This window comes from Telmatherina bonti (genome assembly GCF_933228915.1).
Source record: "Telmatherina bonti genome assembly, chromosome: 1".
In the NCBI taxonomy this organism is placed as follows: Eukaryota; Metazoa; Chordata; class Actinopteri; order Atheriniformes; family Telmatherinidae; genus Telmatherina; species Telmatherina bonti.
The window spans coordinates 14,288,067-14,311,481 of NC_136619.1; the positions used below are offsets into that span (position 1 = coordinate 14,288,067).

At 42.5% G+C, this 23,415-nt stretch overlaps 1 protein-coding gene across 2 annotated transcripts in view; it reads right to left on the reverse strand.

Annotated features, from left to right (window-relative positions):
* Positions 1–23,415, reverse strand: part of garre1 (granule associated Rac and RHOG effector 1) — a 38,583-nt gene that overhangs the window by 5,438 nt on the left and 9,730 nt on the right. For both annotated transcript variants that reach the window (XM_079240940.1, XM_079240939.1), the window contains exons 2-8: positions 17,958–19,383; positions 5,089–5,301; positions 4,387–4,527; positions 2,570–2,665; positions 2,278–2,439; positions 1,639–1,797; positions 4–101 (exon numbers count right to left, since the gene is read on the reverse strand). In XM_079240940.1, coding sequence (XP_079097066.1) covers positions 4–101; positions 1,639–1,797; positions 2,278–2,439; positions 2,570–2,665; positions 4,387–4,527; positions 5,089–5,301; positions 17,958–18,461 — 1,373 coding nt within the window. In that variant the 5' untranslated portion in view covers positions 18,462–19,383. The remainder of the gene's footprint in view (positions 1–3; positions 102–1,638; positions 1,798–2,277; positions 2,440–2,569; positions 2,666–4,386; positions 4,528–5,088; positions 5,302–17,957; positions 19,384–23,415) is intronic.

A 23,415-nucleotide genomic window follows, 5' to 3' on the forward strand; every position in this document is an offset into this window, starting at 1 on the left:
TACCATGTGGAAGGAACCTGAACCACAACCTTGGATCCCTCGAGAGTGATCTGGGGAGCATAAGCCTCCTTGTTCTCAATTTGAGCAGTATCAACAACCACCTGTTGGGACACAGACACACATCTCTCTTAGAACAGTCTTTCTTTGCAGTGTTATTAAAAACTTTGTTTAAAATGCAGAATGTTTTGATTTTACACACATAAACACAAGTCTTGCAAATAAAACAGACTTCTTTTAACTAAAATGAAAGTTTTAAACTTTGTGTATACAAGTTAGATTTAAAACCATCTAAAAGTCAAAGGCCTGCTACTGATGTCTGGCATTAGTTTTCCACCAAGCAGCGACAGGCAGTTCAAGGTGAGGAAGCTGACGGCTTTCCATCAGCCAGTGACAAACGGGCGAGCCTTCCTACAAGTCAAATATATGCACGAGTTCTCTGAAAGTGGCCTTGGATCCTCGAGACCTGGGTCACAAAGAGGGAGGGAAGAAGGGAGGAGTCCATTTCCTGTATTGTAGGAAATGACTCCATTGTTAATAATAAAGCAGGTGTATCCTTGAAAACCGCAGGGCGGATAGAAGAGTGCCACACGTTGACAGAAACTGTCAGTAAGCCATGAGCAAACAATACTAAATGACTGGGCTAAAAAAAGAAAGAAGAAAAAGCAAATAAACAATTATTTCAATATGTTTTACTGAACTTCAACAGCTGTTCTAGAAAGAAACTACACCACAGTCTCCCAATGAAGCTGCAGTTTATTACACATTGTGAAATATTGCAATAATTTGTTAATAAACTCTTGAATTGTTCAGGACAAGAGAGTTGCTGGTGATAAATATCACTAATAATCAAGTGTAAAAGAAATCTGAGATGGACTGTACTTCATGACGATGAAGTATGAGTGAATGCATGTGTTTTGAAGGAGTTGGGAATTTATTATGTGTGTCTGCATGCCGCTGTGTGATCTATTTCGGGCCGAGTGGCGACAGGCTCAGATAAGGGGCTAATGCAAAGCACTCATTCATCACGCAGGGATTGTTTTACAGTTAGCGCTGGGCTGGGAAGGCTGGATGGGAACACTTGGTTTTGACACACAAAACAGAGAAGACCACACAGAGGAAAAATAACGTAGCATAAACACAGCGGTGTTACTCAGAGTAGCAGGACGTTGACCCTCCCACCCCAGACTCTCGCTTTCAACAGATGGGTGGGGGAACTGTATTTGCAGACCCGTCCAGGCAAGCCTATCCCTCACCCAAATGCTGCAGGAATGTTTCTTCTCTTTTGTGTCTCTCTGGTATTTGTTTACACCTCAAAGACAGCAAACAGATCTGCTCATCTTCTTACAAATCAGACAAATAGGATGCAAAATGCCAAACCCATAGGCATGCAAAGAACTTACTATCTTATGCAGAAATGTAGATGGGCTGTTACAGGTCTGTTCTGAGTAGTATGACATTATTATCCACAAACTCACAAGTACTACATATGGAGCCATAAAAGTAGCCATAATAGAAACAAATTCAAGGGTTAGGTCTTTTAAAAGAACAAAAACTCAAGAAGAGCAGTCTTATTCGTTTTGGAAAACAGCCCTGACCTTGTAAACCTTACTAGTGTTGGTCATTAACATCTCCACTCACCAGACCGGCCTGAGCAAACAGCAGTTGCACAGCCGTCTTGCAGGCTCCTCTCCAGCTGGATGGGCAAACTTGGTTGAGGACTTCAGTCACTGGAGAGTCGTCCCTGGGGGTCATTCCGTTCTGGCCCAGCACCTCCTTAATAAGCTGCAGCATTGTGTGCTGAAAACAAAACATGGTGAACACACAAATAAACAGATGTCCAATAGGGCTGGCCGATTTGGCCAAAAAATAAAATCTCAGATTTTTTTAAAACCAAATCCGATTTTAATCGATTTTTTTCCCCTTACTGTAAAGAAAAAAAAATTACAAATGTCAAAAATGATTCTTTTTCAAAAATCCTTTTATTGCGATCAGCATAGAAGTTTACCTAAATTTAAAGTGCAACTAAACAAGCTGTTAAACAAGATTGTAAAAAGAGATGGCAGGCGCTGCCACTGTAAACATTATAAGAAACATGTTGTACACTTTTCCACTGTGAGATAGTTTTTAAGTTTTCGATTAAATTGATTAATCGCCCAGCCCTAATGTCCAAGTAAAACACTGATAAGCTACAAAACACAACCGACTTGTTTTGTTTTTTTTAACTACTCATTTTGACTCGACAGAAAGGCATTGGTGGAAATGTGCCAAGAAATGTACCGTTTTCAGTTTGAGGTTTTCAGCTGCTGATTCATTGAAGGACACTCCCTTGAGGAAGTGTGAGCCGATCTGCACAGGGATGGTGGGCAGCTCGCACTGGATGGGCTGGGAGGTGGTCTGCATCCTGCCTGCCTGCTGAGCCTCGGCTTCACTGCAACAACCCTGGATTCACACACAGGTATGATAAGAAAAAAAGCGTAAACACATGACTGACATGACAGAGACACAGAACTCAGCATCAACTTCTTCATCTTTGAATACTTTTGTCATTAACGCTTAAGAGTGAACACACCTGTAAGGCCAACTCCACCGCTTTGGGGTTGAGATGAAAGCCTGCCTTCAGTGCATACTCACTATGACCCAGGCTCTCCAATGCAGCTCTATAGGCCTAGTTGGGGACGAACCAAGGACAATGTTAATAGATCATCTTTTTCTTTTTTTTTTTCTTTTTAACTTTTCTTTACACCACAACTTCATTAAAAGCCTGTTTAGTCCCCAGATTTCAGTCATTTACTTCTGCTGTCCTTTCCAAGTTTTTGTTTGCCGTATTTTTTGGGCCATAAGGCGCACTTAAAAGCTGCTCATTTTTGCAAAAATCAGCGGTGTGCCTTTTCACCCGATGCGCCTTATGTGTGTGCTGAATCCCAAAACCTGTAAAAATGTCATCGTGCGATTTTAGTAAGCACTCTGCTCTATTGACTGCAAGACCATTTCCCGCCATCAGAGGTGCGCAATACGAGGAGAAAATTAAAGTGGCTGAGAGAGTTGTATGTGCGCGCCCATATCGCCATTACTGTGAAGAATCAAGTAAAGCAACTTAATTCTAAGCCTGCCATCATCCCGGGACGACTAACGGAAGAACTCCAACCGCTGGATATTGGTGTGAACAGGGCGTTTAAAGCAAAGTCATGGGAGCAATGGATGAGAGATGGCGAACACACTTTCACAAACACTGGGAGGTGGCGTCGGGTGAGTTACGCCACCATATACGAATGGATTGTGGATACCTGGACTAACATATCTCCATCGATTGTTGTCTGAGCTTTCGAAAAAGCCACTATTACTGCTGAACATCGACCCAGCAACAACACTAATCTGACAATGGCTACGGTTACATGTTTTTTAATTTGGAATTAATAAATCGGAATTAAATAATTCACGTATTCTCCTACGAGTTTACAAAATAAAAATTCAGAATGAAGGTTTACATGAAAAACGTCCTCACTTAATTCCTCTTTAGAGCGCCGGGTTGGGAAAGGTTCTGATTGGACAGAGGGTGCATATGACGTATGACGTATACTGGAAATAACCAAAGTTGGCTCCCTGCTTCTCATCCTTTCAGTCATAACTTGTAAAAACTACGTAATAAGGTATTTTTATTATAAATTTGAAGTAGCAGCTCAACACGAGCGTACTACTTCACTTTTTGCAGCAACTGAGAAGAAAGATAGACCACCAGGACAAGGGAAATGCGCAGAACGCCCATAATTAACTTAGAGTGGAATTAATGTTTACATGACAGAAGAATTAAATAGTTTGAAATTAAAATGCGAATAAACAAGTCACTTACATCGGAATTAAGTTTCATTCTGAATAGAAATTTGCATTAGGAATTAAGTGTTTACATGGTCATTTTTCATCAGTTTAAAGAGGAATTAACTTTTATTTAGAATTAAACATGAATTAAAACTCCCATGTAAACGTAGCAACTGAAAAGACTGAGCCTGGTATGCTTGGTGGCGAAATTGCCCAGTTGTTTAAGTCCGACCCAGAAGACAAGGATTTTTACAGATTTGTTACAAGAGACAGATTTTAAAAAAAAAAAAAGTGTGTGTATTTTAAAATAAGTCCTGGCACTGTTTTGAATAAAGTTCAACCAAACTCATTGGTTTGCTTTTTTTCACTTTACTTTTGTTTTAGCATGCATCAAATAACACGGTGCACCTTATGTATGACCTAAAAACAAAATGAGACTCCGTAATTGAGGCTGTGCCTTATAATGTAGTGAGCCTTTTGGCCCGGAAAATGCGGTAGTAAACATCACGAGTCACAACAATGACAGTAGTTTAACTACTGCTACATTATCTGATAAACAGGTTGTAAATGTACCTGTAATGCACTGTCAATCTTCATGTTAAGCTCCTTCAGCTGGTGTTCAGGGATGGTAGTGTTGTTGGAGCAAAAGAGCTGCTGAACCTGGATGCCTGCCAGGCAGCCGTCCCGGCCCCTCTCTCTCAGCCTTGCTGTGGCCTGAGGACACAGCAGCAGTGTTATGGGTCAGAGTGACAACAGGAAAACTTATCACTTCACCAAAATCTCACTAAGAGCACTATATATACCCTGGTGAATTGGTGTAATATTTAAAAAAGAAAAACAAACATACTTTGCAAGATAAAACAGTAGATTTTAGGAAGAAGTGAGTAACTTATATGTAACCTATATGTAGCTGTCGTGTCCTCCAGGGCAAACACTGCATGCCAGAGTTTAACAGATCAATCAACCCACTACTCTCCTCTTAGCTTAGCTGCACACAACAGCACTCGAAAATGGGCCAGAGAGACTGACTAGCCTGGGGATCAGTGTAGTCCTTTCACAAAACAGCCTCCCATACATGGCGAAAAGATAAAGAGTTGACAGATAAGCTTCAGCCCAGCAAGAAGGAAAAAGGAAGCTGTGGCTGGAAATCCTAAATGACTGGTATTTCTCAGGAATGTGTAACAAGTTGGAGGCTTTTTTAAGACCTCGAAATAAGACAAACCCCACATTTCCAAGAGCCAGACCTGGAAGACTCCTGGGGCCGTGGCTACATACCTCAGCGGCACCTTTCCATGAGCGAGAGGCTTCCTCAAGCTCTGTGAGAGGCCCAAGGTCAGAGCTTTGGGAGCGGGCGTTGTTGCAGCGTTCTTGGGCCTGGGCAAGGGCTTCAGCCAGGCAGGACTGAGCCACAGGCTGGACCTTCTGCAAAGCTTGTGACAGAAACTGGAAATGGACCTGCATCACCGTGAGGAAGCACCGACCCAGCACCTGGAAAGACGATAGTAATAATTATACAACCGTACCATTTTTAAATTGTAGGAGTAGCTCTGGCAGGATTGTTGAAAACACAAAATTATGCCCCTGTGACTCAATAACAAACTTGCTGTCCTCCTTTTTCTTTCCTTCCACTAAGAAATGAGGATGCCTGTAAGGCAGAAAGGTCTGATCAACCAAAACGTTACATTTTCTTTGCAGCATGAGAAATGCATTAGGCATGGCAGCAGGAGAGATGTCTAAGAGCTGCAGGATACTGGTTAAAAAGGATTTTATATCTACATGCTTTGCCTTTTCAAACAGTACCACACCACTAAATTTATAAATCATCAATCACATCTGACCACTAAAACACATGACTGTCAGCAGACTGTCATCTGATTACTCTTCTTAATGATAAAATCATGAATCATTAAAAAAAAAAAAATCTTTCTCCACTGTGAAAATTACAACTTATTCAAATGAAGTTTATCTAAGAGATTGAAAAAAATATTAAATAAAATATTTTCTATTTAATCCATTATGTTTCTAAGCAGCTAGCCTGAGCTAATATAATTTTCCATGAGAAAAGTCCCACGATCATGTCCAGGAGAACACCTTTCAAAATGTACCAATTACCAAAACATCCATGGCTGTCTGCTTTTTGCAATGAAATATGTTTAAATTATTAGATGGGACATTTCATATAAATGAAAATACATCTTGCTGTAAATAAGCTAAATTTAGGTAGATGCTAATTTTCAAGTACAATCCAACAAGAAACGGCACTAAAAAAAGAAAAAGAAGATCAAACAAAATGCAACACTATGAACAATCAAAAATAATACAACAGACCAGTTAACACATAAAACTGCTACAACTTGCAATCTTGCTCTTTTATAAAATGTGGTTGTTGGAACATTTTATTCTTTAATATAAGAGATAAACATTTCAAACTACTCAAAATGCTCAGAACTTAGAAAGTGGAGTATCTGAATCTGATGATATGGATACACCCAAGGTTTCCTGTCAAATACCTTGACGACACTTTGGAGCTTTTCCATATGTTTAAGCACAGTCACTCCAGCAAATGACTAGGTTGTAAAACAATATTCAACACGGGATAAAAATCATACAATGGGGTAAAGCTTGTCACATACTCCATGAGAAGAAAGACCTTTGTTCTTGCTCTCAAGGCTGCAAGAACAAGGAAAAAGTTCCTGTTGGTGTGGTCCATTCATACTTCATTTGAAGCTTCATCTTCAGCAGGGTAGAGATGACTGGACTTTTATGTTCAATACGCTTGTTTTTTTTTTTTGTTTTTTTTTGTTTTTTTAATTTAACAGGGAACTACAGCGGTGGCAAGGCGGGTTGTGCTCGCAGCTTGGTCCGTGTTAAAAGGGGTATTATGGTATTTTGAGTTTTCTGAGCTTTCTACAGTGTTACAGTATTGAATCCTCATCAGACATGTGAACGGCACTGTTTTTTTTTTATCACCTAAACGCATGTTTGAGTTTGAGTTCGAGTTCCAGCACTCTCTCCGTTCGGTTTCCATGGCGACGAAAAAACGCGTCGTTTTAGAGAGTTTTTTCTACTTCGAAATCCTTGTGACGTCCCGGGGGATAAGGTTCTGTGATTGGTTACCTTCTACTGGTTAACAAGGGCATGTACAAATACATCAGGCAGGTGGAAAACGTCGGATAAAGTTATTTCCAACTATGGCTGGTGAGTTTACCAGAGAGAGACATCCTGCTGCATTCGTTGCTGTGGGTTGCTGTTTTCCACTTTGTTTTCAGGGTCTGATTCAGGTTCTAACATGTAGGGCTGTATGCTATGTGTTGACATTGTATTTTGTTTTTTTATTGAGTTCATATTAGCCTAATCCTTCTGTTTATGAGATGTTACAATGACGGCGAAAGCAGGTGCGGTGCGCACTCCCGATGTAGTGCAGTGGCGGGAGGCGGGGCTTAATGCGGAAGAGTCTCAATCCACTCGTTTTGCCCGCAGGCTGATCTGACAGCCTACGGAGAGGGTTGGTCTGAAGAAAATAAAGCGATTTGTGACAATAACTCGATCAATCCCAGCCCTCTGGTCTCAGAAATAAAAATAAATTAGCCTGAAACGCCCATCATAGTTCCACTTTAAATGCCCCGTTTTGTAAAAATGTTTGTACTTTCTCACCTCCTTGATCAGTTGTTTTTAGGGCTGGGCGATATGACGAAATATATCGTTTGGACGATAGAAAATGTCTATCGTTTCATATGAGGCTCTTTTGTTTACACCACGATACGGTCCTTTACTGCAGTATTTTACATCAAGATGCGCTTTCCACCATGCACGCTACAATACATAAACAAACATGGAGAAAGACGGTAGCAGACGTGTTTCAGAGAAGGGTAATTTACAAAAAGATGACCAGCCAACCAAAACTGATGAGCTTGTTCATAAAAGAGGGGTATTTCTGTCACATGGATGCAGTTTGGATAAGAAAAGACAGACATGGAACAGACAACAGAATAGCTCACAGTCCCGACAACGGATTACGACACAACTCATTTTATCACCTGCACAAGAATCAGGATAAAGAATACAGAATAAAGAATAGAGTCAACGAGCAAAAGCAGCATCAAGTGGTGGCAAAAGTGCTCATAATAAATTCCAGATGCAAACGCTGCTACTTGTTTTTCCCCTGTGAATCGTCATCAAATCAAAGATACTTTATTCACCCCCAAGGGGAAATTCATACGGTCATAGTTCCCCCAGATGAAAGGAGATCACTGCTGCCGTTCCCAAGCACATCTAAGATATATCTAATTACTGACACAAATGACACAAACAATTTCATATCGTTATGTATATCGTTATGGGGATATAAAATGGTCTATATCGTGATATGAGATTTTGGTCATGTCGCCCAGCCCTAGTTACTTTATTTAAACAATCTGTTTAACCAGCATCTGCAAAAATGCGGAAGCGGCAACTGTTTGTTTCATGCTTTACAGGGTTAACCACATCCACATTAAATGTTCGACCAATCACACAATACTTCTTAGAGCCACACTACAAGAAAGTTCTGACAGTGAATTCATTTTTTTTCCCTCGGGGCCTCATCAGAAAAAAGTTCTTATTTCTCGTAGAGTATGTAGCAGGCTTAAGATGTAGCAGTTTCTGTCATACTGTAAAGTCCAATTAAGTAAATAGGTATAAAACACAAGTTCGATAACCATCTGTGCTAAGCAAAGCACATCTATGAGGACCTTGACATCTGTGCCAGCTTCAAATACTTCATTCATTCATTCATTCATTATCCTAACCACTTAATCCAACAAAGGGTCGCGGGGAAGCTGGAGCCTATCCCAGCAGTCTTTGGGCGAAAGACAGGGTACACCCTGGACAGCTCGCCAGTCTATCGCAGGCTTTAAATACTTCCATCACTTATCTTTTTAAAAATCTATCGAATCTTGTTTTCCAACACATATGTAGAACACGGCGCACAAACTTAGAAATTTGTTTAACAAAACACACCACCCCCCTCCCTGAGCCGTCAGCTTATCGTGGTGGAGGGGTTTGTGCATCCCGAAGATCCTAGCAGCTATGTTATCGGGGGCTTTATGCCCCTGGTAGGGTCATCCATGGCAAACAGGTGTCTAGGGGAGGGACGAGACCAAGCACAGCTCATCAACCTCTATGATGATGACAAACCTGGGCATAAATGTTCCCTTGCCCGGACGCGGGTCACCGGGACTCCCCTCTGGAGCCAGGCCTGGAGGTGGAGAGCGAGCGTCTGGTGGCCGGGCCTTCGCCCATGGGGCCCGGTCGGGCTCAGCCCGAAAGGGTTACATGGGCCCCACCTCCCGTGGGCTCACCATCTGCGGGAGGAGCCATAGGGGTCGGGTGCAGTGTAAGCTGGGCGGGGACCCTGGCTCTAGGGACGTGGAATGTCACTTCTCTGGTGGGGAAGGAGCCTGAGCTTGTGCGCAAGGTTGAGCGGTTCCGGCTAGATATAGTTGGACTCACCTCGATGCATGGCTTGGGCTCTGGAACCAGTACCCTCGAGAGGGGCTGGACTTTCTTCCACTTTGGTGTTGCTCATGGTGAGAGGCGCCGAGCAGGTGTGGGCATTCTCATCGGCCCCCAGCTTGGTGTCTGCACGTTGGGGTTTACCCCAGTGGATGAAAGGGTAGTTTCCCTCCGCCTTCAGGTGGGGGGATAGGTCCTGACTGTTGTCTATGCTTATGCGCCGAACAGCAGTTCAGAGTACCCACCCTTTCTGGAGTCCTTGGAGGGAGTGCTGGAGGGTGCTCCTTCTGGGGACTCCATAGTTCTGCTGGGGGACTTCAATGCTCACATGGGCAATGACAGTGAGACCTGGAGAGGAGTGATTGGGAGGCATGGTCCCCCCCCTCTGAACCAAAATGGTGTTTTGTTATTGGACTTCTGTGCTCGTCATGGATTGTCCATAACGGATACCATGTTCCAACATAAGAGTGTCCATATGTACACCTGGCATCAGGATTCCCTGGGCTGCAGTTCGATGATCGATTTTGTAGTTGTATCATCGGACCTGCGGCCACATGCCTTGGACACTCAGGTGAAGAGGGGGGCGGAGCTGTCAACTGATCACCACCTGGTGGTGAGTTGGCTCAGATGGTGGGGGAGGAAGCCGGTCAGATCTGGCAGGCCCAAACGTGTTGTGAGGGTCTGCTGGGAACGTCTGGCTGAGTCCCCTGTCAGAGCGAGCTTCAACTCCCACCTTCAACAGAGCTTCAACCATGTCCCGAGTGAGGCGGGGGACATTGAGTCCGAATGGGCTGTGTTCCGTGCCTCTATTGCTGAGGCGGCTAGCCGGAGCTGTGGCCGTAAGGTCGTTGGTGCCTGTCGTGGAGGCAATCCCAGGACTCGTTGGTGGACACCAGCAGTGAGGGATGCCGTCAAGCTGAAGAAAAAGTCCTATCGGGCCTTCTTGGCCTGTGGGACTCCGGAAGCAGCTGATGGGTACCAACAGGCTAAGCGGCATGCGGCTTCGGCTGTCGCCAAGGCAAAAACTCAGGCATGGGAGGAGTTCGGTGAGGCCATGGTGAAAGACTTCTGGACGGCTTCGAGGCGATTCTGGTCCACCATCCGGCGGCTAAGGAGTGGGAAACAGTACTCCATCGACACTGTGTACAGTGTCCATCGACACTGTACAACAACATCCCGACCCACAACGTCCTGACCCACAACTCGGGACGTTGTGGGTCGGTGGAGGGAGTACTTCGAAGACCTCCTCAATCCTACCAACACGTCTTCTGATGAGGAAGCAGAGCTGGGGGACTCAGGGGTGGACTCTCCTATCTCTGGGGCTGAAGTCGCTGAGGTGGTCAAAAAGCTCCTTGGCTGCAAGGCCCCGGGGGTGGACGAGATCCGCCCGGAGTTCCTTAAGGCTCTGGATGCTGTGGGGCTGTCCTGGCTGACACACCTCTGCAGCATCGCGTGGACATGGGGGGCAGTGCTGCTGGATTGGCAGACTGGGGTGGTGGTCCTGGGGTGGTGGTCCCCCTTTCTAAGAAGGGGGACCGGAGGGTGTGTTCCAATTACAGGGGAATTACACTCCTCAGCCTCCCTGGTAAGGTCTATTCAGGGGTCCTGGAGAGGAGGGTCGGCCGGATAGTCAAATCTCGGATTGAGGAGGAGCAGTGCGGTTTTCGTCCTGGCCGCGGAACAGTGGACCAGCTCTACACCCTCTTTGGGGTCCTGGAGGAGGCATGGGAGTTTGCCCAACCAGTGCTTTGTGGACCTGGAGAAGGCGTTCAACCGTGCTCCCCGGGGGCTCCTGGGGGGTACTCTGGGAGTATGGGGTACCGGACCCCCTTGTGTGAGCTGTCCGGTCCCTGTACGACAGGTGTCAGAGCTTGGCCCGCATTGCCGGTAGTAAGTCGGATTAGTTTCCAGTGAGGGTTGGACTCCGCCAAGGCTGCCCTTTATCACCGATTCTGTTCATAACTTATATGGACAGAATTTCTAGGCGCAGCCGAGGTGTTGAAGGGATCCGGCTCGGTGGCCTCAGGATTGGGTCCCTGCTTTTTGCAGATGATGTTGTCCTGTTGGCTTCATCTGGTTGTGATCTCCAGCTCTCACTTGAGCGATTCGCTGTCGAGTGTGAAGCGGCCGGGATGGGAATCAGCACCTCCAAATCTAAGACCATGGTCCTCAGCTGGAATAGGGTGGTTTGCCCTCTCCGTGTCGGGAGTCAGGTCCTGCCTCAAGTGGAGGAGTTTAAATATCTTGGTGTCTTGTTCATGAGTGAGGGAAGGATGGAGCGTGAGATCGACAGACGGATCGGTGCAGCGTCTGCAGTAATGCGGACTCTGCGCCAGTCTGTCGTGGTGAAGAAGGAGCTGAGCCTGAAGGCGAAGCTCTTGATTTACCAGTCGATCTACGTTCCTACCCTCACCTATGGTCATGAGCTGTGGGTCGTGACCGAAAGAACGAGATCTCGTATACAGGCGGCTGAAATGAGTTTCCTCCGCAGGGTGACTGGGCTCTCCTTTAGAGATAGGGTGAAGAGCTCGGTCATCCGGGAGGGGCTCAGAGTAGAGCCGCTGCTCCTCCGCATTGAGAGGAACCAGTTGAGGTGGCTTGGGCATCTGGTTAGGATGCCTCCTGGACGCCTCCCTGGTGAGGTGTTCCAGGCACGTCCCTCTGGGAGGAGACCCCGGGGAAGTCCCAGGACACGCTGGAGGGATTATTTCTCTCGGCTGGCCTGGGAACGCCTCGGGATCCCCCCCCGCAGAGTTGGCAAATGTGGCTGGGGAGAGGGAAGCCTGGACTTCCCTGCTTAGGCTGCTTCCTCCGCGACCCGACCCCGGATAAGCGGCACGAAGACGAAGACGAAAACACACCACCTTAACATGCATAATTGTGTTTTTCTCTCTTGATAGAATAGTTCTGCCTTGTTTCCCAGTTTACCTAACAAGGGTAACAGGACACCTCAGGGTTTACCATGGTCACAGGGGTTTTCTTTTTCAGGTACTTGCTGAAAATATCTTTAGGGGTTGGTGGAGTTGTGAGGACGGAAATATGGTGTAGTGTTTGACTGCAGACAGAAACAACAGGACATAGCCACTTTCTGTCTTTAAACACCACACTTCACAGAAACAATAACTATACTGTGCAAATAAGTGGAAGCCTAAAATGTCACATTACAAATGTCAAGGTTTTCATAACACTTCCATATTCATCATCCGCTGTGGAATTCACTACTATTAATACTGTTTTGCTCAGTTTGTGTCCTTTTTAAATTAAAACCTACCTTTATGCTAATTGTGTACATATTTGTAAGCACAGATATGTTAAGCAGGAAAGAAAAACTTTAGGTTTTATCTGATTATAGTCTACTTAGTGCTTGCAATTTTATACATGTGGTATCAAGAAAAAAATACATTTTTCTTACAACTTGTTTAAAATATTATTATATATTTGTTTTGAGCCAAGACATACATTTTGACTGAATTCAGTTTTGGCTCATTTCAGCCAACTCAAGCATGAATGTCTGTACAAACTGATTTATATTATAGAAATGAATCCCCCCCCCCAAAAAAGCCGCGCTGTATCTAGCTGCGCTGCAGTCTGCCTGATCTTGTTTGTGTGTTGTTACATTTTTGTCTGACTACTCTGGTCATGGTTTTAATGCAAGTCAACATTTTTATTTTTTTGTACTGCTTCATTGACAATAAATAAACTTCAGCTTCAATAAAGGCATTTAAATTAAAGTTTTTAAAAAAATCCAACCAGCTGTCAGCAACACAAACCAAGCAGGTCAGAATATATGGCCAACATTGGGAGGTTACATCATTTGGGAACGATGACACTATGAATAATCTTTGCTCTAAAATATGTCAACGTCTTTTATTATGGAACAAAGTAGTTTGATCTACTGATGACACTATACTCAAAAAGTTATCCTATAATCCACACAAATAAAATATCATAATTAGCCAAGTCAACAAGATATTTTAAACCAGTGAAGACATAAAAATAATTCAATAAAATTCAAAGCAAGCAGTCTGCTACACCTTAGGCTAAAGGGATCAACAGACCAATAAAGCCATTTTAAAAGCTGTATAGTGCCAAACAACATCCCAATATGACAACATGTTGACCATGTCAGCACCAAAACCCAACTTACTGGGACTTTATAACAGACTGAGATCCAGGGTACACAAAAATTCCTGGTCCTGCTGTCCACACTGAGAAACTAATCACAACCCAGTCAATGGAAATTTAGTGTCTGTACAAATAAAAGATAACAGAGGACAAGCATTGCCTGATAATGAGACTCGAGGCTTATACCACCGTAGTTTTAGTTCTTATGAACAGAAACACAAAGATACTGCCTTACTATGATCAAACACTTCTCAAAAGGCCACAACAATCAAGCTTTTGAAAAACAAAAAGGAAAAGGAGGGAAAAAAAGGAAAGAGTACATGGCTACAGCACAAGATAATGGATAACACATGTGATTGGCCTAACAGTATCCCACATGGTCATGGAAAATATGAGAAATAAAAAGCACAGCAGAGCCAAGCCAACGTTGGCCCCTTTCACAACCAAACAAGGCCACTCATGGCTCAATCACATTTATGCTCATGTTTTCTGAGAACACCTGCACTGTCAAAGCACCACAATGCACAGGAGGGTTATTGTAACCATATGATTGCATTATGGGATTCAATTCAACTTTATTTGGGTAACACCACTTCACAACAATGTAATCTCAATCTCAGGACGATAGTATTGCTGTCTTATCTCTTCTCGTGTGTGCACGTGTGTGTGCGTGGGGAAGTGGGGGGTGGGATGGGGGAGGGGCTAGTTTATGTAAACAGTGAAACTTTTCCTTTGCTGGCTCTTTAGCTCATTATTTCCAGAGGAAGTGGGAAGTTTACAACTGTCCTGATCCCTTGCTATTCTGCATGTACCAAACGGAAACTGATTACTGCAAAACTCTTAAATTATTATTCTCTTATTTTACTTATTGACCATTAGGTTACACAGACATTAAATGTGTTCTGTGAAGAAAAAAAACAAACATTGAAAACCACTAACACACATGCTGAACATGCTTTATTTCTCCCAATATTTGTTAAATTAAATTCTTTGCATACATCGTATGCAAGCAATTCCTGTCATTTTCAGCTATATTGTGCTCTCCTTGCATCTTTGCAGGCATGTTGCATGTGCGTGACATGGAGAAAAAAGGATCAGTCTTGGGTCCCTTTATGTTTTCTTATCTATTCTGCTCTGAATTGCAAAGAAATTTTGTTACACCAATATGTCAACAGCAGGCAATGCTATATTTTATTTAGAAATATCTACCACACATCTGTTCAGGTTTATTTTAAATCTTTTCAATTATTGGAGCTCATCAAAGTGTTTTTCACAGCTATGAGTACATGTGGTCCATTTCCAGCCAACTCTGGGATGAATGCTTTCTTGGTTGTCTGCCAGAGCAGCCATGACAGTCTCTCCAGTTGTGGGGACTTCTCCGTCTGTCTCCTCTCTCCCCCCTGCGTTTCAAACTTACAAGCCCAGCGAACGGTCCCTAAACAAACTGCGACATTTCCATGCATACTTGGCGGCAGAGTTGCTCTGAGCAGCCAGCGAAACATGCTGTGCTTGAACTGGGGAAAGAAAGTCGTCTGTTTCATAAACTACTCTGACATGAGAATTGGGAGATCATGGCAATGAAAGAGGGTAAGGGGGGGGGGAGACGGGAGCAAGGGAATGAAAGGGAAAAGCTTCACATACCACAACTCCCCAAACTCAGAAATGTATTTTGTTCATTTGAAGACCTCATAATACATCCAGCTGCCAAACAGCATTCCTCGATTTAGACAGAAAAAGAAGAAAATCCCCTTTCGAGTCACAAACACATATCACCTCCTCACAGACAGCCAGAATTAGCAATAATTATCAAAAATGGTCTAAACAAAACTAATTTACATGTTCTCAGTTTTCTGCATCCAAAGTAAAACAATGAACAGACAGTGGAAATGGAGACAACTTATCACAGAACCATACAACTCTGCAAACCACATCAGTGTAACGATTCTGGTAAACCCTCCTTTAGTGTTGCAACACAACTTTTGGCTTTATAGTAAAAGGGCCCCCTTATTTGGTCTTTAACATCTCAGATTTCTCATCATATGGCACATCAAGTTTAATTTGACCAAGCATAAATTCACTGCACATATTAAGTCTTCTTTCATTAAAAGGTGATAAGATTAATAACAGGTTTGCTGCAAAGTAAAAAATAAATTCATCTCTTTCATAGCTTTAACAATTGTACCCTTTATGTCCAAAGCCAGACAGCAAGTTTAAGTGCCAAGCCATGCGGTCTAACCTTTCACAGACTTGGGCTTCCTCTAATATTTATCTGTGCATATTCACAACCACAGAGAGTCAGATTTACCGTCTGTGGTACAAAAGTGTTTCCTGTTTTGGGTTCAGCCACATCCATAAATGCTCCTGCAGTCCCTCCATAGTCTTGGCTGCTTTTATGTGCTAACCATAGACTGTATATAAAAAGATGGACAGAGCCTCCGTGACATCACCCGAAGGTTTCTGAAGAGCTGAATTAAAGCTTATTGTACGGTTCCGACTGTCGCTATTTGCAGCATTTTGCGTCAAATCTCTACCGGAAGATACAAATATGGGCAAAGACGTAGAGCTGAGAGGGGAGCTGTGAGCGTCATGGTGGATGATTGACATCGAGCAAACTCCAAGTTGCCTGTAGCTAAGAGCTTACCGAGCTAACCCAGAGAAAACAGGAGCTAACCAGCTAACGGAGGTAAGCGGGCTAAAGCTAAGTCACGTTGTTAACCGGGTAAAAACCACAGTTGTTTTACATTCTTCTTACTTGAAGCGGGAGATTGGGTACCCGTCAATCAAAAGGATACGCCCCTAAATACGCCAAATTTCAAGATGAAATTACTTCTAAACGGGGGAGTTAGAAAAACATTCACTCCCCCCATAGTTGTCATGAAGGTAAACCTGACCTATTAAACCAAAAATGGATTTTTGAACCAGGCTGTAAACATATTTATTTCTGCTGTGAAGTTGGACTTTTTAACATGGGAGTCTATGGGGATTCGCTCTGTTTTGCAGCCAGCCCCTAGCGGATGAGAAGTGAACTGCACTTTTTGGCACTTCTGCTTAGGCTTCACTTTAAACCGCCTGAGGTCACCGCTTGTTGACAACACACTGCTACATGGTAATCTTTTGAGTTTCCCATATTGTGTAGCAGTGAGCACATACACACTCCCTTAATGTTTTTTTTTTTTTATCTGCATTGTTGTGTTACAACGACAAAGCTATTAGGACATTGCTTTAGTTCTCTCACCTCTTGCCACAAGCTGGATGAACATTTTATTAGAAGAGTCTGTGACTGTAGTTAAGCCAGTATTTGCAAGTATTATAAAAATAACTTGACTTTACACACACTCTTTGGAGTTGAGTAAATTTTGTCATGTTTTTGTCATGAGGGGGATAAAACTGTTGTGAACCTTGTGTTTGTGACTGAATGGACCATAAAATTTTAAGTTTTTTTAAATTTTTTTTTAATTTCCCACATGCTCAAAGACTTAAAATTTTTCTACCAAATGAACTGACATCTCACTATGATTTCATCTATTAATGTTTTTTCCTCTCCATCACAAATGTTTAATCTGCAATTTCACTCCTCGTTCCAAAGCTTCTCAATTTATTGGACGTTCAACAAGCCGACCTGCAATCTTGACTAAGGATTTAATATATTTCCCTATGTTCTAAAATCCATGAAACAAAATAGTTTTTCATAGTGAAAAAGTGTGGTAAACAAAAAAAGATTCCACATCACATCTGAGCTTGTACAGGCAATTCTTGAGTTACGCGGTTCTCATCTTACGTCATTTCGACTTTACGACACTTGTAAAATAAATGTAAATAAAAGAAATGGAGCAAGTTTCAAAGTTATGAGGTTCTGTATAAGCTCTTACGACTCGTGACGCGGAGGCTGAGACGATGCCTCAGTGCGTGTATATTTATTTTATGTTAACTGAAATGTCTTTTATAATGCCTGTACAGTTTTTCAATTAATATGATGTATAAGAAGTGTATTTAGATAGTTATTAAGTGATTAATGTGGTGTTTAGGGGGTATTTAAGGGTAAAAATCAAACTTGAGTAACATTTCAGGTGAGGACCGGAACTCGTTTGTAAACAGAGGACCACCTGTAGTTATTTTGCATACGACTGCAGAAATTCAAAGGAAAAAACTACAACTACAATATTTCACATTTTACACATTTGCAAATGCAAAACTGTGTGGTATTCAGTGACAAAGGATGACTTCTCTTCTCACATCAGCATTGTTTTTCACACCACACCTTCAGATACTGACACCAGCTCAACATCCGAGCGTGAGAACCCTGTTTAAGCCAGGAAACACTGATTCATGGAGCCAGCTTTTGACAGTGGGCAGCTAAGCATCTTAGCAACACTTCTAGAAAGACAAGTCATGGCTATATCAATATGATAGCTGATAACTACATTTCTTCCCCCCCAGAAAAGTATATAGTTGACTCAATGTCATAAGATTTATTAAAGAAATCAATGTATTTTGACAGTTATGTGTATTTGTGCGTAAACACTTACCTCAACATCCTGCAAGCTGAAGTCATTCTGGTCTTTGAAGTTAGCAGCTCCAGCGCTTAGCTCCATCAGCATCTTGGCAATCTCAGGCTTTATTGCTGCAGTCAGCCTGCTGGCCGCCTCCATGACGTGTTCCTGCACATCCTTTAGTTGCATAGCTGCTTTGGAATAGTGAGAGTTCCTGAACACACTGCTAAACAGGTCCGTGAGGAAGGCGCTGGCCCGGCAGAAGACATTGAGGGCGTCCAAATATTTGGAGATTCCTTGCTGGATGTCAGCAACAGCGGTCGTGGTGCTAGAGGGAGGTGGGTGGCAGCTGCCAGGAATGCCCACCCCAGTGCCCATGGGCGAAGAGGCAGCGCAAGATGAAGCCAGAGAGGCGCTCAGGGTCCGGCTCAGTTCAGGCATCTGGTACTGCTGGTGCTGTTGCACTTTCTGCTTGGACCCGCCGAGCAAAAAGCGACGCTTGTAGTCCATTTTACTTTCCTGGGCGCTACAACAATACATAGGTGGTGCAACAGCACCGGAAGCTCCTGTCTGTTGTAGTTTGCCTATCCACACAAAGGGCAATTGTCCGTTTAACAAAAACACTAAATCCAACAGCCCTGAAACTGATCAAGCTAAGTATAGAGACAGATCAAAGATTCCACCTGCCAGAGGTTCATCTCAGGGTGCCTGGTCGAGAGGCAACACAAATGTGGGCGAGACCAAAATGTGATGAAAAACAGTTAGGCTGAGTGAAATGCTTACATGCAGCCCTGCTGCAGATGCATCATACCCAGCATAAAAGCAACAAAGTCACACCCCAGATTCTGTTTTCAGCGTCAAACAAAATGATCATAATAGAGGGGCAAAAGTATTACAGCTGCGTTTTAAAGTGCATCAGCTTTTTTTCAGAATGGGGTGGCAAAAAAAGAAAACAAATCCTTCATACAGTATATAGGTACACACATGTATTTACATATATAATCCTATACCAGCTAAAGTAGAAAACTATTTAAAAAGCAGAAAGCAAAACTGCAACCACGGAAACAACACACTGGTCAACAGCATAAAGGGAAAATGACTATTTAAAAAAGTGAATAAATGCTGGAATCAGATGATGTAGCTTTGTTTTTGTTTTGTTTTCTGTTGGATTTTTTTTGTTTGTTTTTCTTTTGCAGACGAGCAATGGGAGGCGAAGGGAAGACAGATCCAGTCCGTCTCAAATCCTCTTCACAAAGCAGAACTCATCAGGCAGTGAGCGAGTGGCCAGCTGATAGCGCTGTCTGGATCCTCCAGCAGCTTCCTGGTTTGCCCCTCGTCTGCTGGCTGAGGTAGATATTACTCACTGTGGAAACAAGTGTGCTTCCAGATCTCGCTGTTCTCTGCGGATGCAGATTAGAGCGACAAAAGCACAAATATATCTGTAAGGCCTCTAGGTCATTTCCTAAGGGAGGAAAGAGGGGAGAGACAGAAGAGAGGGTTAACATCATGTCAAAGAGGAAGGATGAGCTTCATGTCAACTGGTTACTAACACATCAGAAAATAAGACTTCAAAATACCTCCTGCTTCATGCTAATCAACACAAGACATATGAAGGCAACTTTCCACAGGTGTAATAAGTCTAAATGTGATGCACTGCGCTGAGAACATAAAGTGTTACATTCAAAACAATAAATAAATAGTATAACCATGTATTCAGATCAGGATTGTCCACTAGACTGATTGACTGGGGACTTGGCTCAGTTGTTGGGGGATGTATCCATGCGGGCCGTGATAACATTCACGCGGCACTTTGGTCAAAAAAGCTAAACTATTACAATAATGTATCCTAGGGCTCGGTGATATGACCAAAATCTCATATCACAATATAGTCCATTTTATATCCCCATAACGATACACATAACAATATAAAATTGTTTGTGTAATTTTGTGTCACTCATCAGTTATATGTCAGATTTTCTTGGCAACGGCAGCAGTAATCTCCTTCCATCTGGGGAACTATGGCCGTATGATGTTACACAGGTTGCAGGCTGCCTGTTGTAGCGTTTGCGTCTGGAGTTTATTATGAGTGCTTTCACTACTATTTGACGCTGCTTTTGCTCGTTGATTCTTCTTCCTGACCCCAGGAAGAATAACTGCAGTTTTGCTGCAGCTAATGGGGATCCAAATAAATAGAAAGACTATTCTTTATTCTGCTTTCTTTATGCTGAGTTAGTTGTGTCGGAGTCCATTGTTGGGACTCTGAGCTAGTCTCGTCGGTTCCACATCTGTCTTTTCATATCCAAACCGCATCCATGCGACAGAAATTTCCCCTCTTATGAATAAGCTCATCAGTTTTGGTTGGGTGGTCATCTTTTCGTGAATTATCCTGCTCTGAAACGCATCTGCTACACTCTTTCTCCATGTTTGTTTCTGTATTTCAGCGTGCATGGTGTAAAGCGCATCTTGACGTAAAATACTGCAGTAAAGCACCTTATCGTGGTGTAAACAATAGAGCCTCATATGAAACAATAGACATTTACTATCGTCCAAACAATATATCGTCATATCACCCACTCCTAATTTATCCCGATTCTCATGAAAGGTGACGCTCCTCTAATATTTAGCAAAAGTGAGGACAAGCCCCGCGTGAAGAAGAAAACTCCTCGACTTGTAGGCTAAACATAGAGCATTAAAACCGTCGCAGTTTCATGTTTTTTATTTTTTTGTATGAAAGTATACTGCAAAACACAAACAACAGAAAAAGCCAAGGACCCTCAGAATGTAATTCTACCCCAAATACAGGAAGTGACTTTTTTTAGTCTGCTTGAAACGGACTGAGACCTGCGTGACTGACTCTGCTTCTTGGATCAAAATCAGAATTCATGTGGTGCATTCAAATTTCCCCAAATGAAGCAAACTTTCCAAGCAAACGGACTAGGGTTTGAATAAAAAAGGCTGATGTGAATGTGCCCTTAGTTATCTGGTACACATCTGGTACACATCTGGTACACAAGTACCTGGTCTTCTTTTAACTTTTATAGGGGCTAATAGGGAATGGATGAGGTTGGGTTGTGGGTGGGTGTAAGGGGACTATGGATGTATGTGTGTGTGTGTGTTTTTTCTATTTTGATGTAAATTGTGTTATTATGTAAAGCACTTTGTATTGGTTTTAAGCACGAAAAGTGCTATTCAAATAAAGTTTGATTTGATTTGACTTAGTAACATGTCGAACATATGACTTCTTTTTGTGGATTCAATCAGTGTCAGATCTTTTTATGACAAATTCATGTAAACATTATTGCAGAGAACACTGGACAACATATTCAGCATGTTGGAGTATTTCAACAACAGCAACTAACAAATTGCCCAAAATAGTACATTCAAAATTGATCTGTCAAAGAGCCATTTCTTCTAATGGTCACATACTCATCATATTCAGCAACTTTTATTGGTGTTGTTCAGTTCCAGTAACATCCATTTAGGGACATTTTCCTGCAGCATGGCTTCTGCCACCATTCTCTGAACACTGTGGTGAAATCTGGTTAAGAGCCATTATTGAAAGTTGTACATTTCCAGACAATTACCAACACCATACCTCATACAGTGCATCTCTGCAAAGAATCTCCCACAGTGTCTGCTTTAGCAGAACACAGCTGCAGAGAGAAATTCCTGCAAGACGCCATTGTTGTAACACACTACAGGGTCTGTTGAGCTGCACAAAGTAGGAGTCACAATAATGTCATTCTCTTTCACTTGTCTTTCTCTCTTTGGACTTTTCAACAGATAAGGAATACTATATTTTGCATTGTCAAAAATCAGACTTCATAAGAAATCTAAATCAGACACAAGCAAGGATTAGCTTGTAGTTGTCAGGTTTCAAATAATTTTATTTAAGATTGAAGCATAATAAACAAAAGAAAGAAAACTACAAAACTCCAAGTTTTTTGTAGAGCCATTACTGTACTGAATATGACATTGTGTCATGCACCTAATCTGACAACCAATTATAACAGCAACTAAAGTCAGGAAAAGTTCAGTGGATTAATTTTGTGTCATGGGACAGTCATGGAAAATCAAAGAACAACACTATCAGCTACCTGATTATTCATCTTGGAGGTGACCTATACCTACAACCTAGGTATAGGTCACCCAGGTATGGAGGGGAAAAGGTTGCTTTTTTCAGCATAAATGTTTGTCATGCAAAAGTAGCTTGACATAAATGGTTAGAAAATGGTTGGAAAGGACGGCCCAAAGCTGGGGTAAATTAACCTGGGTTAAGTCCCAGCCTTGGGCTTAGTCCAAGCACCCATTCACCTTGTAGTTGTCATCGAATGCTATTGAAAACAGCTGTTCTTTCACAGATTTTAATAGTTACAACGACATCATGCTGTGACAGCTTGAATGAGTCTCTCCCTCTCCATTCGCAGCCCATGCTGCAAAAATATTATGCCTGAATCTTTGGCGGGTTATACTTGCTATAAAGATGCTGTATCTGCAGAGTACACATTTGCTTCTACAACCAAACTATTTCATCTGATTAAAATATGATGTGGTTATTCTGAGCCGATACGAGATCTTCATTTACAGTGCTCATTTCTGAACTATTTTGAAGCTCAACACAACATATGTGGTAAGCATTTACATCCTTTAACATTTGCCTGGATAATTAAGACATTTCTCCCAGATTGGATATTTGTCACTGTTTTACCACCAAAAAGCAGATATTTAAGTGTGAATAAAATATCAATCTGAGCCTAAATTGTTTTCAGTCAATAAGATTTTGAGTCAAGACACTATGCTATGCAGACCCTTTACTTCCCATTAAATTTAAATTTGAGGTTTTTCCATATCAGTCTATGAAACAACAAACACCAGCTCTTCGTTACACAGGCCTCCACTGACCAGGGTTATATCTCTGTGGAACATTTAGACTGCCTTATCTTGCAGCACCAAGGCGAAACCTTCAGTTTTGGTCTGAATCAGGACATGCAATTTGTGGAAAGAAAACACCACCTTCAACTAGATAACGCTGTGCAATGCGCTGCCAGATTCAGATGGACAGCTGTGTGTCCTACATGTGTGGCAGCTTCCATTACACATCTCTGCCAGTGTTCTCATGGCCTCCAAACCTCCCTTCCTTTCACAAACAGAGGGGTACGTCCAGAAAAACAAAAGAAAATCAGCCCAACCTTAACTGTACTGGATCACTGACTGAGCTGAGGGTCAGAGCTTAAGGGAGCCTCCGACCTCTTTTTAAAAAAAAAAAAAAACCACATAACAGCAACATGCCTCACCCTTTTTTTCTCTTCATCTTAAAAAGGGCAAGGAAAGCAATACTTAAATCTTTGTAAAAAGATTAGCACAGAGCTTTATTTTGAAGCTGTAATATTTTGTCTGCCTGTATTTTATGTTATCTGACAAACGTTTTCTGGGCTACAATAATGTATTAAAACTCTACGGAAACATGCAGAAAAGAAGAAAATGAAAAAGAAAA